Genomic DNA, 25,071 nt, shown 5'->3' with positions numbered 1-25,071 from the left:
TCAGTATATTGCAATGTTTACCTGCTGATATATCACAATGTTGAAAACCAGCCCAGCGCTAGTGCACACAAGAGCACCATTCCACCAAAATTTTGAAGAACCATGTTTAGAATAGAAGGATGCAAACACATGGGAAAGAAAAAGTTTTACAAGGGGAGAGATAGGCTTTTAACTTGAATGCAATACCGTGTTTACTTTGCCCTGCTCTTAACCACAAGGGGTATGCATGGAAAGAATTAAGTGCCATGAACACATATAAATTTGAATATGTCTTAACAAAGCACAACAGACTTACTTTTTTAAAAAGTCACAAAGGAGCTTTAAAGCAAGCATGTGGACATGCCCTGAGGGGTAATCATGCAGCACTGAGTTCTCATGTGTTGAAGAAAACAAGGGAAAGTGATGACTGATCACAACAGCAAAAATAGTCACATGCAAATAGTAAGGAAGCTCATGCTAAAAACATATGAAGCAGCCCCAAGATATTTTAGCTGAACAGGAATATGTAAAATAATGTGTTTATGTGCAATGTAGAGTGCCTCTCTTCCTGTGCCTACGGAGCAAACAAACAGCCTATCTTCTTACATTCTTAAGAAGAAAACATTAGGCTTTTCTGGGCAGCTGTTAACTCTCTTTTTAGAAATTAAGCAATAGGCCTGTCTATGCAAAGCATGCACTATCACTGAACTACAGTCACACACCCTTATCATCTCCCTGCTGCTTCAATGTAGAAGCTCTGAAGTTCACATAAACCAAAACGCCCCAAAAAAGTTCATCAGCTGCCACCCACAAATTTGCCCTTTTTCTATTGTAATCAGATTTTTCACAAAACTCACACATTAATACAAGACAGATTTTCTATATGAGATACATATTTTAGACATTTATTCCATGAAGTTTGCAAATCTTTTTACCCGAAGGAAAATGGTTTCATCTAAGCCAGGGGTGGCCAACTCCCAAGAGACTGCGATCTACTCACAGAGTTAAAAACTGGGTTCAGGTCAAAGTTGTTGAGCTTTTTAAAGAGGAGCCAAAGTTTTTGAGCTTCTTTGGGGGGTGCCAGTGATCTACTGATAGATCATGATCTACCTGTTGGATGTGCCTGATCTAAGCAATCATCCCTCCTCTCACAAGCCCTCTAAACTTAGCCGTGTTGCATTCATATTGCTCTAATAGGTAGAGATATTGTTGTCTGCAGGAAACATCAAGCAGGCAACTGTATCTAGTTTATTCAAGGATAGTAGTGATCTATCATGGCAACTTCAATGTGCACTAATCAAAGAGAGCTCACAAATTAAGAGAAGATGGAGCTTTGATTTCCAGTAAAATAGGAGCCATTAAAGTTGTGACAGTTTTGACCTCATATGGCCTGCAATGTGTCAATCAGAATAAAACTGGGACTACAGTCTGATTTCAAGAGCATCCAAAGCTCATTAGGAAAGTGGCTACCCTAACTACGTTAGAACCCTCCTGCTGGTTCAGACGGAAGACCCATCTAGTCCAGCATTCTGTTTTTGCAGTTTGCAAGCAATGGGAAACCTACAAGCAGGGCATGAGCACGGCAGCACTTCCCTATATACTATCTCTGATATTGGAGACAATATATAGCCATCATGGCAAGCAAACATTGCTAGCTTTGTCCTCCATGTCCAATCCCTTTGAAAGCCATCCAAGTTGGTGGCCATCTATACACATTGCAGTAACCTATTCCAGTTTAACTATGCACTGTGTGATAGAGTAATCCATCTTGTCTGTCCTGAATTTCCCACCATTCAACTTTCTTGGATGACCACAGGTTCTAATCTTACAAGAGAGAGAGAGAGAGAAATTGCACGTAACTTTGGGGTAACAGTACACACACACAAAATCCTACAGCATAGTATAATCTAAAGTCGCAACATTCAGCATATCAGAACAGCATTCCAAGAGAGATACAAGCAGTTGTTGAGATTATTTCAGCCTTTGCCAGCACACACAACCTGATTTTGAGGGATCAAGATCAGAAAGGTGGCCAAAAGTCAATAGTAGTTGGTGCTTCTTGCATCAAGTAATTAAATTGGAACTAGTATTCTACCTGTTTTTCCATCTCCCTCATAAAACTCCTTTTAATGTTGTCTCCAGATGTGGAGATAAGTGCACATTTAAATTTGCCCCCAGGTAAGTGCAGTTGAACTGTCTCCTCTTCCTTCAACTTACAGAGATGCATTAGAACAAGATTCAATCCACTACCATAGGGGATTCCTTGGCTAAACAGTCCTAGGCAGCACATGAAGTACCTTCTCAAAGTCACACAAAATTTGGAAAGCTGCAATTAATGAGGTGCCACTGATATGCTAAAAAACAGCCCATGGTGCCTGCCACAACCATAATGCAATGATCTCGTCCCTCAGCCTTTTCTCATTTATTCTGACAACAATCCTGTAAGGCAAGTCAGTATCATTTTCAATTTATAGGTGAGAAGCACAGTTCAGAGGTAGACTTGCCTCTCGGCAAGTCCATTTATAATCACCAAGTTGAATCCAAGCTTTCCAATCCAATATGTTAGCCCAGCGATTCTTAAATGGGATGCACTTTAGGCAATTCCCAAGACAACTACAAAAGCAGAGGGAATTGCTGGAAATCTTTCCAGAGTAATGAAAATGCACTCTCATCTGGATAAAGTTGCACTGCATATGAAGAGAATGCAAAAGTGGTGCTAGGTAACAAATAAGCATTGTTAAGTTTGCAAAAACCTGGTGTCACTGAGACAACTCTAGCTTTTTTGCTTTGTATGAATGTGAATGCCACAGTAAAGAACATACACACCATTTGTCATGTCTGCAGGGCACATGCATTTCCAGCATGCTACTTGTCCATTTAAAATATGTACTCTAGAACAGAACCTAATAACCTGTTCTCCAAGTCCCAAAATGAAGAGCAGGAATCAGCTCTAGGGTGTTTGTCTATCAAGTTGCCTTATTCCAAGTATTCCAACATGGAGCCTGTTAGTTGCAGTGTTTGAAACTCCCATTGTTATAGGGGCATTTTGTGACAGTTTGCCAGCAGTTTCTGAGCTCTGGGCATAGTACTGATCTTACGATTTCAGATTAAATCTGCCACTGCTAGAAGAAAAGGAGGAGCTTTTTCTGCCTCCCCACTTCCAGCCACTCTTTGAAAACTGGAGAAGAGAACCTCGTAAGAATATTCGGAGGGGTGGGCAGGGGAAGTATGGCTTTGTTTTTTGAAATCTTCAGATGAGGACTAGACCATGTGAAAAATGAACCTAAGATTCTAGCTGCAGAACTAACTAAAACGGTTACTGCAAAATATGCAGGAATGAAAGATAAAATAAAATGAACCAAGGAGAGAGGAGAGAAGTTGTGGGATATCTAACAGTATGTAAAATGTTTATTGTAAGATGGAAAACAAAAAAAAATTATTATTATTTAAATAGATAAAAAGTATTCAGTACACTTGGGCTCCTATTCAAGCACTGCTGTCAGGTAGGGTACACACATTTTTAAATTATTATTTTTTTGCAAATTTAATGAAGAAAAAAAGAATAAAATAAAATAAATTAAAAATGTATATAAATAATAAGGTGACAAAAAACCCCTCATTGGTTTGCAGTCTGAATACAGTAGCCATCAGTACATTCATCTTAAGTTAAACATGTAAGTTAATATAAAGCTCTCCAAATGTCCACACAAAATTGATGTCTATACGAAATATGTTCAGTTGTAGTTACAGTGGTGCCTCGCAAGACGAAATTAATTCGTTCCGCAAGTCTTTTCGTCTTTTCACAAGTCTTTTCGTTTCTCTGCTCTCCCGGGAAGGCAGGCAGGGGGGAGCAAAGACTTTTGCCCCCCGCCAGCCTTCAGAAGAGGTCCAGGACCTCTTCTGAAGGCGGGCGGGCGGCAAAAGTCTTTGCACCCCCCCGCCTGCCTTCAAAAGCGGTCCGGGGGCTTTTAAATCACCCCGGGACAGTCCCGGGGCGATTAAAAAACCCCCGGGAAGGCAGGCAGGGGGGACAAAGACTTTTGCCCCCCGCTGGCCTTCAGAAGAGGTCCAGGACCTCTTCTGAAGGTGGGCAGGGGGCAAAAGTCTTTGCTCCCCCCGCCTGTCTTCAAAAGCCATCCGGGATAGCGAGAAGCGCTTCCCTGCTATCCCGGACTGCTTTTAAAATGCTGGCGGTGGGGAGCAAAGCCTTTTGGCCCCCGGCGGCCTTCCTGGACCTCTTCTGAAGGCCAGAGGGGGGGGAAGGCTTTGCTCCCCACCGCTAGCATTTAAAAGAGGTCCCCGGAGATTTCCCTATGGGCTTTCTTCTTGCGAAGCAAGCCCATAGGGAAATTCGTCTTGCGAAGCGCCTCCAAAACGGAAAACCCTTTCGTCTAGCGGGTTTTCCGTCTTGCGAGGCGTTCATCTTGCGGGGCACCACTGTATATGTATGATTTAGTTGAGATTCCTGCATCACAGGGAGTTGGACTGGATGACGGTTAGGGTTCCTTCCAATTCTACAAGTCTGTTATTCTAGCCATCCTCAGAACATTGTGTAATGATTGAGGGTATTCATCCTTCTAGGCTCTAGTATAGGTCTCTTTTGTTGCCCTCATGTAAATCCCCATACATCTCAATGATTTTGTCAACATAAAACGCAAACACATTTTGAAGCAGTAGAGCTCTGCTTGCTCCTCCCTGATATTTTACGCTTAGGGTAGTCCCACTCCAATACCCACAAGCTGAGGTTGCAAGGGAAGCCCCTATGCATGGGCTCATGCCCCAGTTCTGCAAATATCTGTTGCCCCCAGTACACAGCTCTCCAAGGGAGTTTACATTTTGGACTGGCTAGCCAGCCAGGTTTAGAGTCTCCCGGGAAATGCAGTCTAGACAGAGCACATGGTTATAGCTGAAAATTGAAGCAGTGCAGCAAGGATAAAGTGGCTGACACCAAATAGCTACTGTCTAATGAGACACAGATTTTCACCGAAGGGCCAATAAATTGTCTCCTATAAAATCTATTCCGTGTATTTTCAGGACCCTGCTTCTGTTCAAGCATCTACTATTGCCATCTGCAAGGACAGTGATTATGACTGCATCCTATTACGGCAACAGGAAAGCATGCACATAAACAAGGGCAGCCTTCAAGGGCTCGGCAGGTGACAGGAACCTCTAGTATTCGCTACATTTGCAATAGGGCAGGAACATGCCAGATGTTATCCTTAAAAGTGAACTGTTTATGTCTTTGTAGGCCTACATAATCCATCTACACCAGCCTTCCCCAATCTGGTGCCCTCACGATGTTTTGGCTTACAACTCTGATCACTTGCCTCGATAGTTGGGAGTTCCAATAGTTTGGAGAAATGTGGATCTAGGCTATTATTAATTATTTAATTTATGAATTGCTTCCCATGAAGCACTCAGAAGTGATTCACAATATGGTGACATACATAAACATATAGAAAAAGAGTTAAAACAATGGCCTATATAAGAACAATAAAAAACAACTCTATGTATAAAAGCAATTTGACACAACAGGACATACATCAAATCAATTTCAAGACAGGTAGTAGTTGAGATAAAGATTAGAAGGCTTGTTGAATGAGACCACTTTCCCTCATCAGGACTGTCAAATGAGGCTTTGATGGGTTGCAGCAAATTCTCATCTAGAAATTTCTCGATTTACGCATATTCAGTTCCCAGAAGCTTCACCCAGCCTTGGTAGGCTAGAAGTTTACAGTGCTGGAAAAATACTTGTACAGGAAGGCAACCATTTCGCATGGGGGTTCCGTTATCGGCCCCCGAGTGCATCCTGCCCCGTTCCACCCAGCCGTGGTTCTGCCCTAATTTTGCCTTCTTTCTGTGTCCAAAAGGACCTGTTTGTCGGTAATTGCACATCCATTGGATGCACCTAAAATGGTCACTACTTGTAACAGTATGACACTTGGAGGGGGGGAGAGGGGATTAGCAGACAATACTAGATTTTAGGTGCAATTCATGCCCAAGCCTAAATCAAATTCCTTGGCAGCAATGATTTCTGAGTCCTGTATGTTAAGGGATTTGCTTTTTTATGTTTGCAAATGTGGACACACACACACACACCCCTATCTGATTTGTGTCAGTCTGCTGTCAATAACCTTCTGCTAAAATTACAAATATATTTTGCTGGAAGTATCCAGTATTTTGGACACATGTCAAAGGCGATAGGACCCTTGAAATGCTGTTATTAGGAGAACCTTCATACCAAAATCTCAGGTCACAGCAGACAGCTTTATGATGGACATACACAGTTAGCATCCTAAACAGATCTCCTTCTGATAGTTGATAATGTAAATCACAAGAAACAAATATGATTTTCCTTGAGAGAAGATGAAAATAACACTGAAATGTAACAGAACCAACAATGAGCACCTAATCTGCTATGGTAACGCAGCTGCTTTGATCTATCATAACGGCAGAAAACTGTGAGCCAAGGACAAGCTTGAGAGAGAGGGCCTTACGCAGAAAGCGCTGCTCTGTAACTCACTGCAGGGTGGGGAGGGAGGAAGGACTGCAGATAATTGAAAGTGTCTTCTGTATCTACTCAAATGCAAAAAAGGGGAAAAGAACCCTATCTTCAGATACAACTCTATCAAAACTTATGGGAATAGGAACAAGTGATTATATGAAGGCATATTGCTGCCAGCATTAAAGCAGATGTGCTGCTAAACACACACACACAGAGACTGTACTCACTTACTTGACCTACATTTTAAGATATCTACACACTGGTGCAAGGAGTGAGCTAGAAACTGTTATGTGCGAGTTGCTGATTTCTTTGATGTTTATCTCTATGTTTCATGACTGTACAGCAGCACAGATTTGTTTGTTAATAAGCAAGGATTACAACAGCAGAGTAGGTAAAAAAAAATGGGGTGTGGGTTCTACAGCTCATAATTAAGAAATGGTTCAACAGCATGATTTGATATTTAACAGTGTATAGGAAAAATAGGTTTGAGGGCAGCCCATGCTGAATTTGGAGTAGAAATGGTAAGAAATTGCTTATTTGAAGTGAGTTCATTTAGTAAGAGACTTTGGCAAGCTGGTAAGTGGTGTGTGTTTTCTTTCTATAGACTATGATGGGGAGGGTTTCTTTGTTTGAACTGTGTCTTTTGGGAAGCTGTTTGTTGTGTTAGGTCAAGGCAAAGGTCTACTTGGTATCTGCCATTATTCATGAGTTGTGTAACATGTTAGCAGTTTTTATTAAAAAGGGCATTTTGGTGGCCAATATTACTCGATGCAGTTTCCTAAGTGTGCGATCCCCACCCACCCCCAATATGAACCTGATATGGAGAAGGTTCCGTGTGTGGGGGCTGTTGAATGGAGTGCCGGGTGAAATGTGAGAGAGTCAGAGACGCTGATTTGAAAATGACAGTGTGTGGTTGTGTGAAACAGAAAAGAATGGGGGTGGAGGGAAGAGATCACAGTACTCACAAACCAGGCTTCAGCCTTGAAGTGCTTAAAGTTCAGTTAAGTGGTTAGGTGTGAAAAGAGATGGGCAGAAGAGATCACAGGAAATGTGTAAAAACTGAGAGGCATTGATGGAAGGTGGAAACATTTCTGGGGTGCACAATGACTGGATTACTGATAGACAACTTGGAAAGGCATAGGACATCTTCAGAATACAGTCATACCTCCGGCTGAAGTAGCTTCAGGAGAAGTATTTTCGGGTTGCGCGCTGCGGCGACCCGGAAGTAACGGAGGATGTTACTTCTGGGTTTCGCTGCTCGCGCATGTGCAGACGATCAAAATGATATCATACGCAGAAGCGGCGAATTGCAACCCGCACAGACGTGGGTTGCGTTCATTTCTGGATGCGAACTGGGCTCCGGAACGGATCCCGTTCGCATACAGAGGTACAGAGGTACTACTGTAAAGGGGCAGGAGATTTAGGGGCCACCTGTGTGGTTCTATATGTGCTTTACCTGCTGATTTTCCACTTTTTATATTAAACCTTTAAAAGCTAGGTTTGTCGACTAACTGGAAAATTCATGGCAGGGATTTTAACAAAAACAAAATGAATAAAAATAAGCCGGGGTAATTGTAGGCCACGAGAACCAACATATCTCTCTGCTAATGTCACCCAAAGAGCTGGCTATTACAGGTTGAGAAGCAGCAGCCAGTAAAAGTTGGCAACCCCATGAGACAAGCAGCCGCCTCCTCAGGGAAAAAAACTGGTAATCCTTATTTCTAATCTCTTAATCCTTTTAAAATATGAACTAGTTGTTACAGGTAGAGAAGGAGCTGTAGCCACCAAAAGTTAGCAATCCCATTGAAGATAGGAGCCACAGGAGAACCTTCAGAAAAAAGGGGGAGATATTTAGGGGCCAACTTTACAGCTCTGTGTGTGCTTTATATACCAAGTTTCCTCCTTTCTTATTGCAGGTTTTAAAGGCTATGCATGTGAATATGGCCATTTTCTGTTGAGGGATACATTCAACATTCTCCCTTCCCCAAAAGACGGCACATGTTCTCTGAAATAAGGTGATGCTTCTCTGGGAATCATTCTCCCTCTGATGGATAGAAACACTCTGGGGGAAACCAGGCAACTCCACTCCCACAGCAGTTTCATGAGGTTGTGCATGTGCAAAAGCTATGTTGAGGTTTGTTTTGTTTGGGTACAGCAGGCTCTAAAATCTCTGCTGGTTTTGTCAACAATTCTTTGCTATTCAGTTTATGTGAATATTTAGCAATATAACGTAAGAGTGTTGCAAGCAACTAAGAGCAGCTAAACTCTCCACCCCTCCTCTAACACTACTTCTCCTCCCACTGTCACCTGCTCCCTGTGGTCTCTCACCCTGCTTTTGATTTTTCCTTGCTGGACTATCGTCACAAGTTTTCAGACTCCAAGACAGTGTAGGCAGCCCAGAAAGGCATGTGGCATGGTTTTTTTAACACTGAGAATATCTGCACCACTCTTTTCTAGGATACAAAGGGCAAACCCACACAGCTTACCCACGTGGCTTCCCCCCATACAGAAGAAAAGAGAATTATAAGACTGCTCTCCCTGCACAGCATTCTTCCTCTGGGATGGAATCTCTAGTAATAGAAGGAGGGGCACATTTTCTGCCATTCACCTGAAGGCACCAGCAAGAATCTGTGGCAAGATAGTTCAGGCAAGGAAACAGTCATGGCTTGCATAATAATGTCAAAATCATTCCGTACTACATAACTGCGAAGGTTTACAAAGTATAGCACACTAGAGTCACTTCCAATTTTCTTCAAAACTGTGACCAAATCTAAGTGACCACAATACAGAATATTTCCCCTTCAACTCTCTGCAAAAAAACCTATCCGGTTCCTTCTTTCAGGATACTATATCCAAGTTGCACATACGGAATTTCATGCTCTATCATGGAAGGAATTTCCGGAAGTCCCTTTTCATTTTTTTAAACCCCCATTTTCTAATCTTCTAACCTTTTACAATTTGCTGAGCAGCATGCCTTAATGACAACCCTGTGTGTGTTTACCTCTCTCCCTTTAGATGAGATCTTACACTATATATTCCTATTTTCCAAGCGACACATCCTAGCCTTAATATGAGTTCTAGAACGTAACTGAGTTAAGAAGTTCCACAGATTAACTGCAAGCTTCCAACAACAGGCAAATATTTTATCTAGCACAATCATATTTGAGAGATACAGTTTCCTCAAATGTTTTTTGGAGCGTTACTATTATTATTAAAAAGTTTTTAAACTGGTAACATGTTAACGAAGGAAATAAAACTAACAATAAAAAGTCAAAAACATTTCCCATGAAATTTGGCATTTGCCTTGTTGTTTTTGTTTATGTTTGTTTTTTTATTGTTGTTGTTTGTTTTTATATGTTGTTAATGGAAACTTCAATAAATATCATTTTTTTTAAAAAAAGAAATTTGGCATTTGCCTGTAGGGCAATTACTCTCCATCTAGCCAACTGCCCCTTTCAGAGGGTGCAGACAAGGAGGTTGAAGTTGTCCTTAAGACAGGGCTGTGTTGTCTATTAACACAGTGTAGGGCATTTGCACTGCCACACCCACATTGTGAATCCAGAACACAGGCTAATGGATAGCCCAGCAGACAGCAGCAGCGAGAGGACAGCCATGTAGCAAAAGGTGAGAGGCACAGCTGGTGGGTAGTCAGCCACCGGTCCTCAACAGTTATTTGAAAATATTGTTTTGGGTCTTTCCATCAAACAACAGAGGAACAGATGGGATGCGTGTCTCTTTCTACTGCAGATTTTGCTCCCCATGGTTCCAAATACAAGAATGGAATCAGACTGTTCTCCCAGTGAACTCAGAATAGCATACATGGCACAAGGGGGAGGGTGGAGTTATCCCACTTTAGCTTCACCCCCGCAATTGTGTGAGGTAGATTAGGATGAAGGAATAAGATTGGACCATCAACTGAGCAGGAATCTGAAAGCAATTTCCAGATTTCCCCCACTTCAAACATGCCTACTAGCTTACTAGCTGGAGGGTCATGGATACCAGTTCTGGGTTACAGCCTGCCTAGCATATACTAACACCAACCTCTTAAAACTGCTTTTCAACAGGGCAAATGTGTACCCTTATTCCTCTTTGCTTCACTCTGGCTTCAGGTCTACCAGGATGAATCCTGCAATAATTATAAAGTCTGCCAAGAACTGCCAGATTTGGAAGTCATGGAACTCAAAACAAAGGTAGGCCACCAAGCTAGGCTGCACCGATCCACTTCTTTCTGTTATCCTTTGACCCCCCCCCCTTGCATATATTGAAAGTTGCACATCAATCATGCTCTGTTATTCCCCAAGTCCATTGCCATGCAGCACAACAGCAACAGCCGTAAGTTAATGACCCTGCTAACCCTTCCAACAAGGTGCCCTCCTCTATTTCATCTGTCATATGTTGTTCTCTAACAACCATGACCCCTAACTCCTTGTCTCTTCCACTTCCTCTTATTTACTACGCAACATCCCTTTATCATTCTTTGGGTTTTTTGCCAGTGTGAAAGCCAGTATAGCATACTAGGTTAGAGGGCTAGAGAAAGAAGACTCAAGACCTATGGCTCTCAGTTTAACTTACCTCACAGGGTTGTTGTGAAGCTGAAAAGCAAATCTATGCTGCCTTGAGCTCCCAGGAGGAAAGCCATTATATAAATGTGATTAAAAAAATAAAATAAATGCTGTAATCCTACACACATTATACAGAAACAACCTGATGACAGTGATCACTGCCCACCTTTCACCAGCAAACTCCACACATCTTGCATGAAACCATTAACAATATATCGGGTGAAGCTTCTGACAAGGCCTATATGGCGGCTTCACATTCAGGGTGTTGGATTCCTGCCCAGCCCCAGGTCAAAAGGCCTGCACCAAGTCAGAGGAGGGATTTCTTCTTCTTTTTTACATTTGTACAATCAGGTGTGGTTTTTGTGCAGTGATTACACAAAAGATTAGGCTGAAATGTTACCTTTTTTCACCCTCCAAATGTAGTTATTTATTAGACATTTGCCCAGCCTGCTTTCCCAGAGGACTCTGGACAAGTAAGGAACAAACAGAATGACATCAGACACTAAAACAGCAAAACCTGACTTACTGAGAAGAGAAGCATTCATCTGTTGTCTATCGAAGAACTGGTTTGTTTACATGTTTTTAAAGAGACAGGGTAACTTTATCATACCTGGTATCTAAAGTACCATCTAGCTATATTACAAAAGGCACCTAATAAATCCTTTTATTGAAGTGCACAAAATGTTCTACTGTTCACATTTTTAAAAAATTCAACAACACTCTGTAATGACTGCTTCAGGCATGCCATTACACCACAGAAAATATTATCCTCAGCAAGTAATGTGCTTTCAATTATGTTGCCATATAATACAATACATTCTCACAAGTGACCTCCCTCCTTCCAAAAGTGCTTATGTGGATGATCTGATGCAGCCTTATTTTCCACTTCACACAAGCTATTGCAGAGCAACCATGTATATTTAAAGGAGCTTTATGTAGCCATAAGACATTCCTAAGCCATACAGAACCACACTTAACACATTGATGAAGTCTTTTAGGAAGGACATAACGTGCCCAAGGACACTGTCTCTTTCTCAAGATGGTAGCTTTACTTGAGATGGCTGTTAACAAGAATGAATGCTGCAACAGGATATAAGTGTACCACTGCTAACATGACCAGTCCATTCAGACTACTAACATCAACAACTGAGTGTCATTGTTTCTGTCAAATACAATGAAATAAACCTCTCATCTTCTAGAATTGTTGGCTGCATGCACCCCATACATTTAAAGCACATGATTTCACCCCCAAAATCCTAGGAACTGTACCATGTTGAGGATGCCGAGAACTGTAGCTCTGTCGGCAGTACACTAGTTCCTGGGATTCTTGGAGGACGGTCATTAGCTCTAAATGTATGGTGTGTCTGCAGCCACTATGTAACCAGGAAATTCATTAATAAAAGACCTCTAATATTGATTCCCAACTGAGGAAGGGCAAGCCAAAAAGAAAAATAACTTCATATGTGTTATCCATAAGAGCTATGTCAGTAAATCTTACAACAATCCTGTAAGGAAGACCAGTTTTATTCACATATTACAGGAGGGGGGTGGAGAGACCGAGGCAGCAAGTTGGAGACATGTCTAAGGCAACCTACTTAGCACATTCCTTGCTTGATGAGTGGCTTAAGATTCACAGTCTTCAGCACAGCATTGGTGCATCACTCCAAGGGCATGAGATTTCACAACATGTGAACAGAGCAATCATCAAGCAATCCCTGTTCTGCAGTGCTTACTACGCATCAGCTGTCAATAAACATCTTGAAACAGGATCTTTTTACTGCTGCTAATCATTTATTTAGCCATGCTGAACAGTATATGCTAGGTGCTTTATGGGACACAAAAAGAAAGGCCCTGCATTAGCCAGATAAAAATGGGGGAAAGAGTTGGGAAAGAAAGGTACTGTATAGAGGTTTCTACAGGCAAAAGAAACAGCATGGTAAAAGACTGGAGTGGGAGAGAGAGAGAGAGACAAAGGCAGCTCGGAATAAATGTATACTCCAGGACAACTCTTTAAATCTGACACAAAAGTAGGGCTGAAGAGAGTGGTAGGCCTCTCACTGTGCTGGCTGCTTGCTTACTCATCTCTCTCTCCCACCTTCAACTTAAAAAGGCTCCAGCTGTAACCAGAGACTGGTGAAGATTTCCTCAGCATATGCTCTGTTCTGTCTTAGCAGTGGGCAGAAGGTAGGTTGGGATCTACTGATAGATCTATGAATGATTTGGGGTAGATCAGCAAGGAATCTGACTCTCCAACTGTTTAGCAACACAGAGACCTTTCTTCTTCTAAATTAGAGTGAAAAGATGAAGAAAGCTGGCACGAGGTGGAGAAACAGGAATGGACCTTTGTGTGATAGGCCCGTAAGCTCAGTAAGTTCTGCTACTGAAAACAAAAATTCCAAGGGTATGTTTCCACCCACCCACTATCATGTACCTGGCTCTTGTCAGTAGATCTGAGAGTTCTGCTTAAACAGAGAAGATATCACAAGCCTGAGGTCTACCTGCCCCTGCTCTATATCATCCTGAACACTGAAATCAGCAGTCACTGCAAAACAATTTTGCACAACAAGCTGATTCACCCACTGTATTGTAACACAACGGTTATGCTATGGTAGTATGCTGGCAGCTCGGGATATAGGAGGACCAGGATCAACCAGGATCAACCAGGAGATCTTAAATTGGGGGGGGGGGAGAGAGAGATAAAATGTCCTTACTTTTGACACCTCCCCACCCATCCCATCTACCTTTGCCTTTTTTAACCTTTTGAGGCCAGCTGACACCATGGGGAAATGTAGTTTCCATGGTTCCTGTAATCCAGGAGTGAGGAACCTTTTTCAGTTAAAGGGCCCCATTCCCTTCTAGACAACTTTCCAGGGGACACATGCCAGTAGTGGACAGGGTCAAAGGGTAGAGCAATGAATGTAAACTTTACCTTACTATGTTGGTTAGTTTCTACACATACCCTCAGAGCCTTTCTCTATCTTCCAGCCAGGCAAAAAACACAAGCAGGAGGTGAAGCAGCAGAAGGGGTGTTGTTTGGGCTGAGTCCTAAGGCCATGAGAAACTAGAAGCAGCCTGCTGGATCACTCTAGTAGCCCATCTAGTCCAGCGTCCTGTTCTCACAGCGCCCAACCAGATGCCTATGGGAACCCCTAAAACAGAACCTGAGCACAATAGCACTCTACCCGCTTGTGATTCTCAGTAACTGGCATTCAGAGTCGACACAAGAGAGGTTTGCAGGGCTGCATTCGATTCCCTCCTGTAATCCCTAGACAATGCTGGAAGGACATAAGGAACTGCATTTTAATAGTTCTTCATGCCCCTGAAACCTGACACAGCATGTTGCAGCAGCTACATCCTAATTGGGGGTTTCCATGCACATCCTCCCAGCTGCAGGACTGGGAGGCCTCTGGGCATCATCAGGAGTGACCATCTGTTATGAAAATAAGTTACCTTTCTCAAAGCAAAACAATTTGGCTTGGAAAAGGGATATCCATTTCTGGTTCAATTCACAATTCGTTGTTGTGGGGATAAAACAATGTAATGATCAGTTTATCTATCTAAGGTCTGGGCACAGAATAATTTTTTAAAAAGAATATGAGTATACTAAAAAAAAAGGGTGAAAGGTCCAGATTTCAAATCAAGGATCAGTTTAAACCTTGAGAAATCACATGCCAATTCCATGGCTCTGTCCAGAAAACACTGCTGAATCAGTGGTCAATGATAACGCATCTCTTCTGGAGCAAACACATCAGACAGGACTCACTATTTAGCATATTATCCAGTTTGCATTGTCATGTCTTCGCCACTCAAAATTCAGGAGTACATAAATGAGGTTTAACTCCACAAGGGTTACAAAAGATTATGAATGCAAGAGACAGACATATTAAAAAGTGCATTAAAAAGTGCATATTATATTCAAATTCATACTGAACCACAAAGTTTAATTTAGATGCACTGAAGCCAAATGTCTCTTGATGTGCTTGGGTTCCAGAATTACCTACAAGAAATCACCTACAGTAAGGCAAACACATTCTTTTTAAGAACACATATGGAGTGGGGGAGAATGGTGAAACATTTGGAATTTCTTCTGAGAAATGAAAGCTAGCAGGCAATAAACTCAGACATGCCCCCCATTGCTGTATTATAAAGCTGGAATGAAGTGGATCAGACACTCAAACATGACAAAAGGATTCCAGGATTTGTGACAGACTGATGGAAAGAAGGGAGAGGCAGTAGGCTATGGTAACCTTCATCACTGCCATCCACTTCCTTGTACAGGCAAAAATGCTTAGTATTCAGAGACGGTGTCTCGTGATTCTGAGCAGAACCATGCTGCAGTCCTCTTTCCAGGAAGAGCAAAAGATGGAAGAACTCCAGTTCCGCAAACTCACCTAGAACAATGCCCCTCACTAAATCCAACAGCACAGACCTCACAGTTCTGCCAATTCCATTCAAGGCCCTGGGACAGAAGGCTCAAGATAGCTTATCAATATTCCCCACAGCTAATACTCCTCATTCCATGTGCTATCTAATGTCTTCCCTCTACCACCACCCCCCCTTTCATTAAATGCACACTTTGAAGCCATTACTGCAGAATGCATGTGGGAGGGGGAGAGAAAGTCGTGGCTTTCCATTTGGGAAATTCTCCACAAACTGAAATCTTGCTGCTTTCCTAAGATGGTTTCTTAAGACTGTGCAATGAGACGCTCTAACAGAAAACCACATCGCAATTTTAAATTTCCTTTCTAAATTAAACAAAACAAAGCAACAACGCAGAGAAATCCTGCTAATTGCCATATTGATCAGGAAAGATGGAGATGAAATTACCATCCATCACAGGAGATGGAACGGCGTCCCTTCGTCTCACCAGGGACCCAGCCTGTTCATAGCCATCTCGAGCGTAGATTCTCCGCTCAGAAACCCCCCCCCCCGGCCAGGCTCCCACCACCGCCCCGAAAGGGATTCAAAAGCCGCACGAGACAGACGCTCCAATTCGAATGCACACGGGTGCATAAATCCGGATCGATTATTATTATTATTATTATTGGATCCAAGACGACCTGCCTCTTCCTCCTCATCGCCAGCAGCAAGTAACGGAGCCAAGAAGAGGACACGCACTGCGAACGGCGAGAGGGGCGCGGGGGGGGGAGTGTGTAATCTGAGAGGCATTGCCCGCATTGCATACACCGTCGCTCCCTCTCCCCGCCCCATTTAAACAGGGGAGAAAAGGAGGACAGGAGGAAAAGCCCTTTCTGCGCAAAGGGTAGCTGAGAAACGAAGGCTGCTAATAATGTCCCCCAGCCCACCCCGCCCGGAGAGGGGTGGGGTGGAGACAGGCCACCCTTCCCAATGCACATGATCTGGGGAGGGGCGTCCTCCTGCCTCGGGAAGGGAGGCCTCCATCCTGCCCGGGCGGCCCTACGAGGAAGCGGGGACGGGGGGAGGCCCTTGCCGGGAGCGCCCCTGCCCTGGCTGGCCCCCTTACCGCGATCACGTTGACGAAGGTGGTCTTGCCCGAGTACTGCAGCCCCACCAAGGTGAGCTCCATCTCCTCCTTCCAGAAGAGCGCCCGGAACCAGTCCAGCAGCTTGGTGAAGAGCGCCAGCATCCTGCTCCTTTCTCTGCTCTCCCCGACCTCGCAGCAGCGCAGCCAGGCCCGGCGCCTCTTTATTGTCCCCCGGAACGAGCCGGCCTTGCCGCCGCTGCCGTCACCGCCGCCGCGCTCTGCCTCGGGGCTCCGCTCGGCTCGCAGACGCGCACACGCTCGGCTCCGGCCGCTCAGCTGCTCCTGGGTGGGGTCACGCAGCGACTGAGCCGGGCGGAGAGGCGGCTCTCGACGGCCTCCGCCGCGGGACCCGGCAGCGGCCTCTGCAGGCCGGGAGGACTCGGCGCAGGCGAGGCCTAGCAGTGGACGCTTGAGGCTGCGATCCTATTCACTCCGTTTCCCGCGAGTAAGCCCCACTGAACGCAGCGGGGCGGACTTCGTGGTGGTCTCTCCTCCTGAGGCGGGGTTCCCAGGTTTCCATTAAAGCGGGGCTTCCCGGCTGCCCGGGGGGGGGGGGCGGCGGACCCCGAGGCCCCAACCGGATAAAAAGTCAGAAATGCAGAACAGGTTTTCTGAAAGACAAGCTTGCCGCCACCTGCTCAGTCTTCTTCTTGTTCCCGGAAAGATAAGGCGCTGTCAAATCCCGCAGGCCTTCCCTCCTAATGCGCGCTCAGACCTTGCCATCACTCAGTGTGCGCTTGCTTCAAGGGGCAACAAACACTGCGTCAGAATCTTTCCCAGAATCCTTTCCGATTCCTTTGGAGGCAGGGATGAGGCCAGGATTGGACAGATGGGATGTAAATAGAGGGGTTTCAGTGGGTTTGCTCCCAAGTGTGACTTAAGTTTGGATCCAGTCTATAAGAAGTCTAAAGAGGGATGGCAGCTTTGGCTCCAGTTATTGTTGTTGTTGTTGTTTTGACAACTGCATCAGTTGGCATGATCCAGATCTTATACTTGTAGATGGAGCTGGGCTGAGAAGATGTGTCTGGGGAAAGCAGGTCAGGGGAAGGAAGAGTGGACAATAGAAGCAAAGAAATGCCTTCCATCATACTGAGTACGATTAGGTCAAATTTACGGATCAGTAGCAAACTGGAGGTGGGAATTTCCTGAACTAGAAATCCTTTTTATTTTTATTTTTTGTATTCCTCTAATAGTTCCTAATTTCCCATCCATTATGCATAGACTCTGTGCCCCGCCTTCCCACTCTTATGTGGGAAGGTGGAAAATGCAGGTGGTGCCTTTCCATTTTTTATATTCACTGGGCCCATCACCTCCTGGCAAATAGAAGGGGAAGAAATGGAGGCAGTGAGAGATTTTACTTTCTTGGGCTCCATGATCACTGCAGATGGTGACAGCAGCCACAAAATTAAAAGACGCCTGCTTCTTGGGAGAAAAGCAATGACAAACCTAGACAGCATCTTAAATAGTAGAGACATCACCTTGTCAACAAAGGTCCGTATAGTAAAAGCTATGGTTTTCCCAGTAGTGATGTATGGAAGTGAGAACTGGACCATAAAGAAGGCTGATCGCCGAAGAATTGATGCTTTTGAATTATGGTGCTGGAGGAGACTCTTGAGAGTCCGTCCCATGGGACTGCAAGAAGATCAAACCTATCCCAGTGTTTCCCAACCTTTTTTGGGCAAAGGCACACTTGTTTCATGAAAAAAATCTCGAGGCACACCACCATTAGAAAATGTTTAAAAAATTAACTCTGTGCCTATATTGACTATATATAAAGTAACTCTCTTTAATAAGAATCAAATAAACACAAAGATAGTATTTTATAATTACTTTATTATGAAATAGTAAGTAAACAGAAATATGAAAAATTATAAAATACTTTATTCAGTGCGCAACCTGGGCCTGTTTGGCTGAACACAAAGCTGATATTCTGGCTGGAATCGAAGAAAGACACACACGTAGCTCTTCGTCAACAGCTCTCAGTCTCTCTCTGTATTTAGTTTTTATAGGAATCATGCTTGAAATGCTCAACTCACAGAGATATGTAGTGGAAAATGGGAGCAATGTCAAAATAGCTTTGTTTGCCAGAAGGGGGAACTCCTTGGCAGTTTCCAACCAAAAACTATCCAAAGGTAGATCAGCAAATCTTAGCTTGAAACCACGATTTTGTCTCAGTTCAGTTAGTTCCTCCTGCTCCTATAAAGTCATGTCCTTTCCACCAACTGATGCTGAGCTATAAGGGTCCCTAACCCAGTCAAGGCATTCAGTGGAGACTGAAGAGAAATAAAATGACAACTTCCCCTCGAGAGTTTTTAAATGTTTACCTATTATCTCACACAGTGCAGCAGTGTGAACACCTTGCCATTGCTTGGTGAGTGTGAACATTTCAAGATTGCCACTTTCCACGTGTTTGGAAACTCGCCTTGGGAGCAAGAGCCTTTTGTCTGCTTCGCCTTCTCCTCAGCCACACCTGAGGAGGCAGCTTACAAAAAGCAGCAGCAACAAAGAGGCCCAAGGGGTGCTTCGTCTCTCTCCCCCCCCGCCATTGCGACCCCAGCCCACCCCAACCAGCTTCACCTGAGGGAAAGGATGAGAAGGGGGTGACGGGCTGTGTGGAAAAGAACCCCCCCCGGCCAACACAATCCCCTCACACGTTATCCTAGTTTCCTTCCGATGCCCACCAAGCCCCCTTAGCAACAGTGTTGGGGGGGGGAGGCAGCGAGGCGGCGGCGGGAAACGGCAAACCAACCCCGCCTCATTTTTCTCCACAGGCTGGCGAGGGGCCTGCCCCGCCCCGCTGCGGATCCCAGCTACCCGCCCCCCCGGCTACTCTCGCCATGTCGCCGCCACCTCAGAGCCGGCCGGCCTTTATGGGGGAGGGAACGCGAACCAACGGGGCTTTTATAGCTACCTCAGCTCGAGTGTGCCGTGTGCATCTCCCTCTCTCCGCTCGGTACCAAAAACCGCCGGCGCGCGCGGGGTGCCGCCTCCTCCTCCCACTCCGCAGTGCTGCTGCTGCTCCTCCTGCGGGTGAGCTTGGCTTGGGCTTTCGAGCTTTTACTACTTTACTACTGCCGCCGCTGCGGCCTCGCGCGCTCTTACGGCCATTCACCAAAGCCTCTTACGCCGGCGCCGACCTCGCTGCGCCGAAAACGGCTTTCTCCTGCTCCTCCTCCTCCTGTGCCTCTCGCCGCCCGACTCGCCCGCCTCCCTCCCACGGCACACCAGGCAACGTCTCGCGGCACACTAGTGTGCCACGGAACACCGGTTGGGAAACACTGACCTATCCATTCTTAAGGAAATCAGCCCTGAGTGCTCACTGGAAGGACAGATCCTAAAGCTGAGACTCCAATACTTTGGCCACCTCATGAGAAGAAGAGAAGAGAAAGACCCTGATGTTGGGAAAGATGGAGGGCACAAGGAGAATGGGGCGACAGAGGACGAGATGGTTGGATAGTGTTCTCGAAGCTACCAACATGAGTTTGACCAAACCGCAGGAGGCAGTGGAAGACAGGAGTGCCTGGCGTGCTCTGGTCCATGGGGTCACGAAGAGTTGGACATGACTAAACGACTAAACAACAACACTTTATTTTAAATAGAAAATAAACAGATGCCATGTTACAAAGTTTTGTGCAGTGCTTTGTAATATTTTCATTTGAATACATATTTTTGTTCAGATATATGATTACATATATTTGCTACGAAGCTGCATTGAGTAACTGGTATCTAATGTACATAGAAGTCATACAGGTTAATTTTTATGTTGCACTGAAGCTCTGCTTTTCCTACAATATAATGAAGACAATTGTCCAGATATGGAGAATACTCAGAACTCTGTATTGCAGTTACTAGCCAGCAATGACACACACTTTACAACCCCACAAAGAGTTACTTTGGTAAAGAGTTACTTCCACATTTTTCAAACAGTAGCTTCCTCCTGCTGTTTCCACATGAATTTTCAGTTGTGTGCCTGTCATGCATTTCCCCCCTCCTCCTTTTTTTTCCCCAGAAGGCAAACTCAAGTACAGCCACTACTACAACCCAATTTTTCCAGTTTCCTCGCCACCAAGAGATGACAAGTACAAGGCTTCAGAGTCAAATTCTGAAGTGGAGGCATTCTTAGAGGGCAGATTGCCTTTGGGGAGGAACAATGAAGGCAGGACTGGGGGAGCCTAATTATGGTCTTTTTTCCAGACAGCCTCTGAAGCTTAGATGGCTTTAAGGGATTTATGCAGGATACATCTGTCAACAGCTATTAGACATTGTAGCTAAATGGAACCTCCAAGTTCAGAGGCAGAATATCTGAATATAAAGAGCTGGGGACAGGAGAAGGCAGTTGCCTTCCTGCTCTGCTTTCAAGCTTGGAGAAGCAAGTGGCTGGCTACTAACATAATTCTTGAATAGATGAACCCTTGGTCTAGTCAAGCAGGGTGTTCTGATGTTCTTAATTAGGAGAAGGGAGTAGATTGGGTGTTTATCTCCTCTCCTCCACCATCCTCTGCTGCCACTTGACTCATTTGGAACTCAAGCTGATATAATTCATCTTCCTTCCTTCCACTGACCACAGATCTACACTTGTAGACAACAGCATGAACATGTTTTGAGTAATGCTGTGCACTGTCCAAGGAGGCTAGGCAGGGAAGAGAAACCACTATTCTCACTCAATCCTGGGTTCAGACAAAACACTAAGCAAAACTTTGACTTAGTTGGTGTCCTGCATTGACTTAAAGCCCCAGAGACCAGCCAAGTGGATGCAGGATGCTCTCTGGGAGCCAGCACATTCATACTGTCATGGCACTCCATACTTTGGCTTACTGTGATATGCAAAGCAAGCTGTTATCCTCCTGCTCAGAGATACACACTCTTTCTTCTCTTCAATAACCCACTCCATCCTCATATCTGCCCACTGAAAACATGCCTAGTCTAGCACCAATTACAAAACCCATTCTGCTACATTATTTTTTTTTAACATCCCAATCTTCCTTTAAAGTTGGCGTTGTGAATTTTATTGAATTTTATTTTGCAAAGCAGTGGAATATTTAGTATTGTAGTCTAAATCTTCTCACAATTAGACACATGAGAACTATCCATTGTGAAGTTCTCCTGCACCCATTGAAAAAGAAAGAGGGAGTGGACAGGATTGCTAGCACCTAAGATTAGCTTTGCCCCTCCTTTCATTCAGGTTCTACTTTGAGGAACTGAAGAGCTCTTGTCCTGTGACTTAAAGCTTAAGGCATGGATGTAGAAGTTGCTGTTGCCAGTGACACCTAATTTAAGTGTTTTTCTTCTGAGAATACAGTGTCTTCCCCATCCCCTTGTTTTTGCCCTTTGGGTGGACTCGGCCCGCCAGAACCAAAGAGGAGAGAGGCTGTTGTTGGAGCTCTCTTGGCAGCAGTTTGCTTGTTCAACCACTGCAGCCTGCTAGGAGAGGAAACGGGAAAGAAGGAAGACAGATAGCAGATGCTGCCAAATGAAGTGGAATCAATCAGTTTAAATTATGTGGTTGGTTTGGTATCAGAAAGACTGTGCTTTAATCCTGTTACAACCTCTAGCCCTGAGGTGGAATTGCACCCCTTCCTTACACCACTATGTTGCTGTCTTTTAAAAAAAACATAGCTTTAACTTTTGCTCTGATCTAAACAGGGCCAGCCCTACCATGTGGCAGAATGAGGCAACTGCCTCAGGAGGCAAATTCTAAGGGGAGGAAAGTGGCTAGAAAGGTGTGCCATGTGACTTGCCCTGCAGCCCCCAAGCTATCTTGCTGCCCTAGCATGGCTGGCACACCAGTGAGGTGACCTGCCTCAGGCGGCATGCTTGACAGGGGGTGGGAGATCCCGATCTGGCCTTGGCAATGGTGGCTTCTGACGCAGCTTCCGACGCAGCCCAAAGCTAAAGCTGAGGAGAGCAGCAGCACCTCACGGAATACCCTCTTTTCACCAAGAGTCTCAACCACAGAGCAGCTGCACAGGCCCAGATCTGTGTGGTGGCTTGAGATGTCAGAGCCACATCTTGCCTCAGGGTATTGAGCCCTGAATATAAAGCGTTTTTAAAAAATGTCCCTTTATTTTCTTCTTCCTTTGCTATCTATAGTAAGGAGACACTTCAGCTGGATTCCAAAGCATGGAAGAAAGCCTATACAGTGTAATTTAACTGACCTTCTTGGCTATCATCTTGGAAGGTTTCAAGAACACACTAGTCAGGAAACTAAATAACAAACTTGGAACAGCAACAACTGAGTTCAGCGCCACCTAGTGATTTAAAATATTTAATGACACTATCCACATAGCCACGAGTGCAAATTCTCCTGAATGCCCTTTCATATCAATAGCCCACGAAAAGCAATGGCTCATGATGATTACAGTACCTCTGCAAATTTCCCTGCAGCAACAATGCTAGTTATATTTACTGGGACGAAACAACACAATTTACCTTCCCTTTTGCTTTTTACGTTAAAACATGCATTCTGATGTGAAATATTTTTCTCCTTCCAGCTAGAGGCTGTAAAAGGAGGAGGATCATTAGCTGAGAGCCAGATCATACCTCCCATAACACAATAATTTTCTGCTCATCCATCTCATCTTCAGACAAGCACCCAGAATGTTTTAAAGGGTGAACTATGTCTGTAAACCTGCAGTGGACATACACTTGGAAGCTAATCCCAGGTGCCTAGCACATGTCCTTGTATATAGAGGTTTCCCCTTAAAATATGCTCAGTATTTGAAATACACATAGAACAAGCGATAAATTTGTCTTTCACATAAAGTGTGAATCAGATCTTATTACTTCTGCTTTACTGTTTGTTTTTAATTTAGTTGCAAGTTCACAAATAATATGGCTGTGATATTAAATGCATAGTGTGGGAGCTTAATGGTAGAAGGTGGGAATCCCTTCTGGGTACCAGTAGTGTAGGACTGCAGCAGTGAATGTAGATGAACCTAGAGCCCTGCTTCACATTGGGTTGTATTCAGCTGAGTCATACTCCAAACGGATCACTGAGCTCTGGCTTCTCAATATAGTGCAAGGAGTTTGGTATGCAAATATTTCACTTTTGTTCCTGGAAATCCTGTGAAATAAGGCAAAATCATTATGGATGTCAGATACCTCTGGCAGAATGGGATCCTGCAATGAAATGACATCACAATGTATAAATTCATGCTAAAAGTCTCTGTAACACTTCATCTCTGGGATGTGGGTGTTTCCCCTGGGTTATTTGCAAAATTCTGTGTGCATACAAGTCCCACCTGCAATATGCAGCTGGTGCTGCTAGCTGGAAGGGAAATATTCCAGTAGTACCTTGTCCCTATGGCACTGTTGTTCCTGGGCAGAGCACCAAAGATTTGAAGTGTACACTTGCATTACAGATTCTCTGTGCAGGTGGTTGCCGCCTCTTTTGGATGATGCTCCTCTTTCAGACTCAGATAGGTGGAAATTATCAACCTTCTTAATTATGTTAGCTCCTGGTAGAAGAAAAAGGAGTGGAAAACTAGAGACAATGTTCTAGTCTCCCTTGCAGACACTACACCAGCAGAGGCTTTGGCGAACACATTTGAGAACAGCTAATACAAAATGACAGGGTTCAGTGATACATAATAATTTCTGTAGTACTGGCTATTTTTACTTTTCCAGTGTTCTCCGAGGTGTCCCTGCAGCTCCACTGACTTTGCTTCATAAAAGTGGTAAAATAGGATTGAAATGAACTGAACCCCAGGAAAAAACTGCAAAGTGGTTTTTGAGGTCAGGGGTTCAGAGGAGGGACACAGTTGCCGTGATTAAGATTCTAGTGGCTCCAGCCCCTTCCAATAGCTTGAGTGTAAGGCTCAAGGAAGTTTCCGGATTCCATGCAGAGTCACACAGAAGTCTCTGACAGGGTTTCAAAGCCCCTGCCCTTGTTCTTTCAACCTTTTTTTATCTGGAGAGGTTAGGCAGGTTTCATGCTACTGATCCCAATGACCAACCAACTTGCAGGCTCAGGATGAGAACCTCATTTGAAATTGATAACTCCTGACCTCCCCTTCCTTTTCAGAGCTCTGTGCTCCTCCAGCTAGCCTTGCATTGACTCAATTCACACATTACACATAGCCAAACCATGGTTTACCATGAATAAGGGTTCCGAATATCATGGCCACAGCACTCCTCCCCATTGTCCTGCTGCTGTGCTCCCTGAAGGTAAGCCATGATTTGTTTCAGTTCAAGCACACATGCTCAGTCTTCGCACATGTGCACACAAATAAACCGAATTACCGTATTTTTTGCACCATAACACTCACTTTTTTCCTCCTAGAAAGTAAGGGGAAATGTCTGTGTGTGTTATGGAGGGAATGCCTACGGGTGGCATGCCTATGGATTTTCCTCCTCTAAAAACTACGTGCGTGTTATGGTCGGGTGCGTGTTATAGAGCGAAAAATACGGTAATCACTGTGGCAGGTATTTGTTTCTAAGGAGGAACTTTTGGCCTTTTGTGGATGGACTGTGGGGGCACATTTGACCCCAGTGCTTGTATATTTACCAAATCTACAGAG

General features: G+C 44.4%; 1 protein-coding gene across 1 annotated transcript in view; it reads right to left on the bottom strand.

The window, feature by feature from the left end:
* The window catches only part of ARL8A (ARF like GTPase 8A), a 37,679-nt gene extending 20,197 nt beyond the window's left edge, over positions 1-17,482 (bottom strand). The window contains exon 1 of the mRNA XM_081914488.1: positions 16,532-17,482. Within this exon, the coding sequence (XP_081770614.1) occupies positions 16,532-16,654 (123 nt within the window). The 5' untranslated portion in view covers positions 16,655-17,482. The remainder of the gene's footprint in view (positions 1-16,531) is intronic.
* Positions 17,483-25,071: the final 7,589 nt, after the last annotated feature.

The sequence above is a fragment of the Podarcis melisellensis genome (genome assembly GCF_964234715.1).
Source record: "Podarcis melisellensis genome assembly, chromosome: 6".
Lineage (NCBI taxonomy): Eukaryota > Metazoa > Chordata > Lepidosauria > Squamata > Lacertidae > Podarcis > Podarcis melisellensis.
This window is presented reverse-complemented; position numbering and strand designations above follow the sequence as displayed.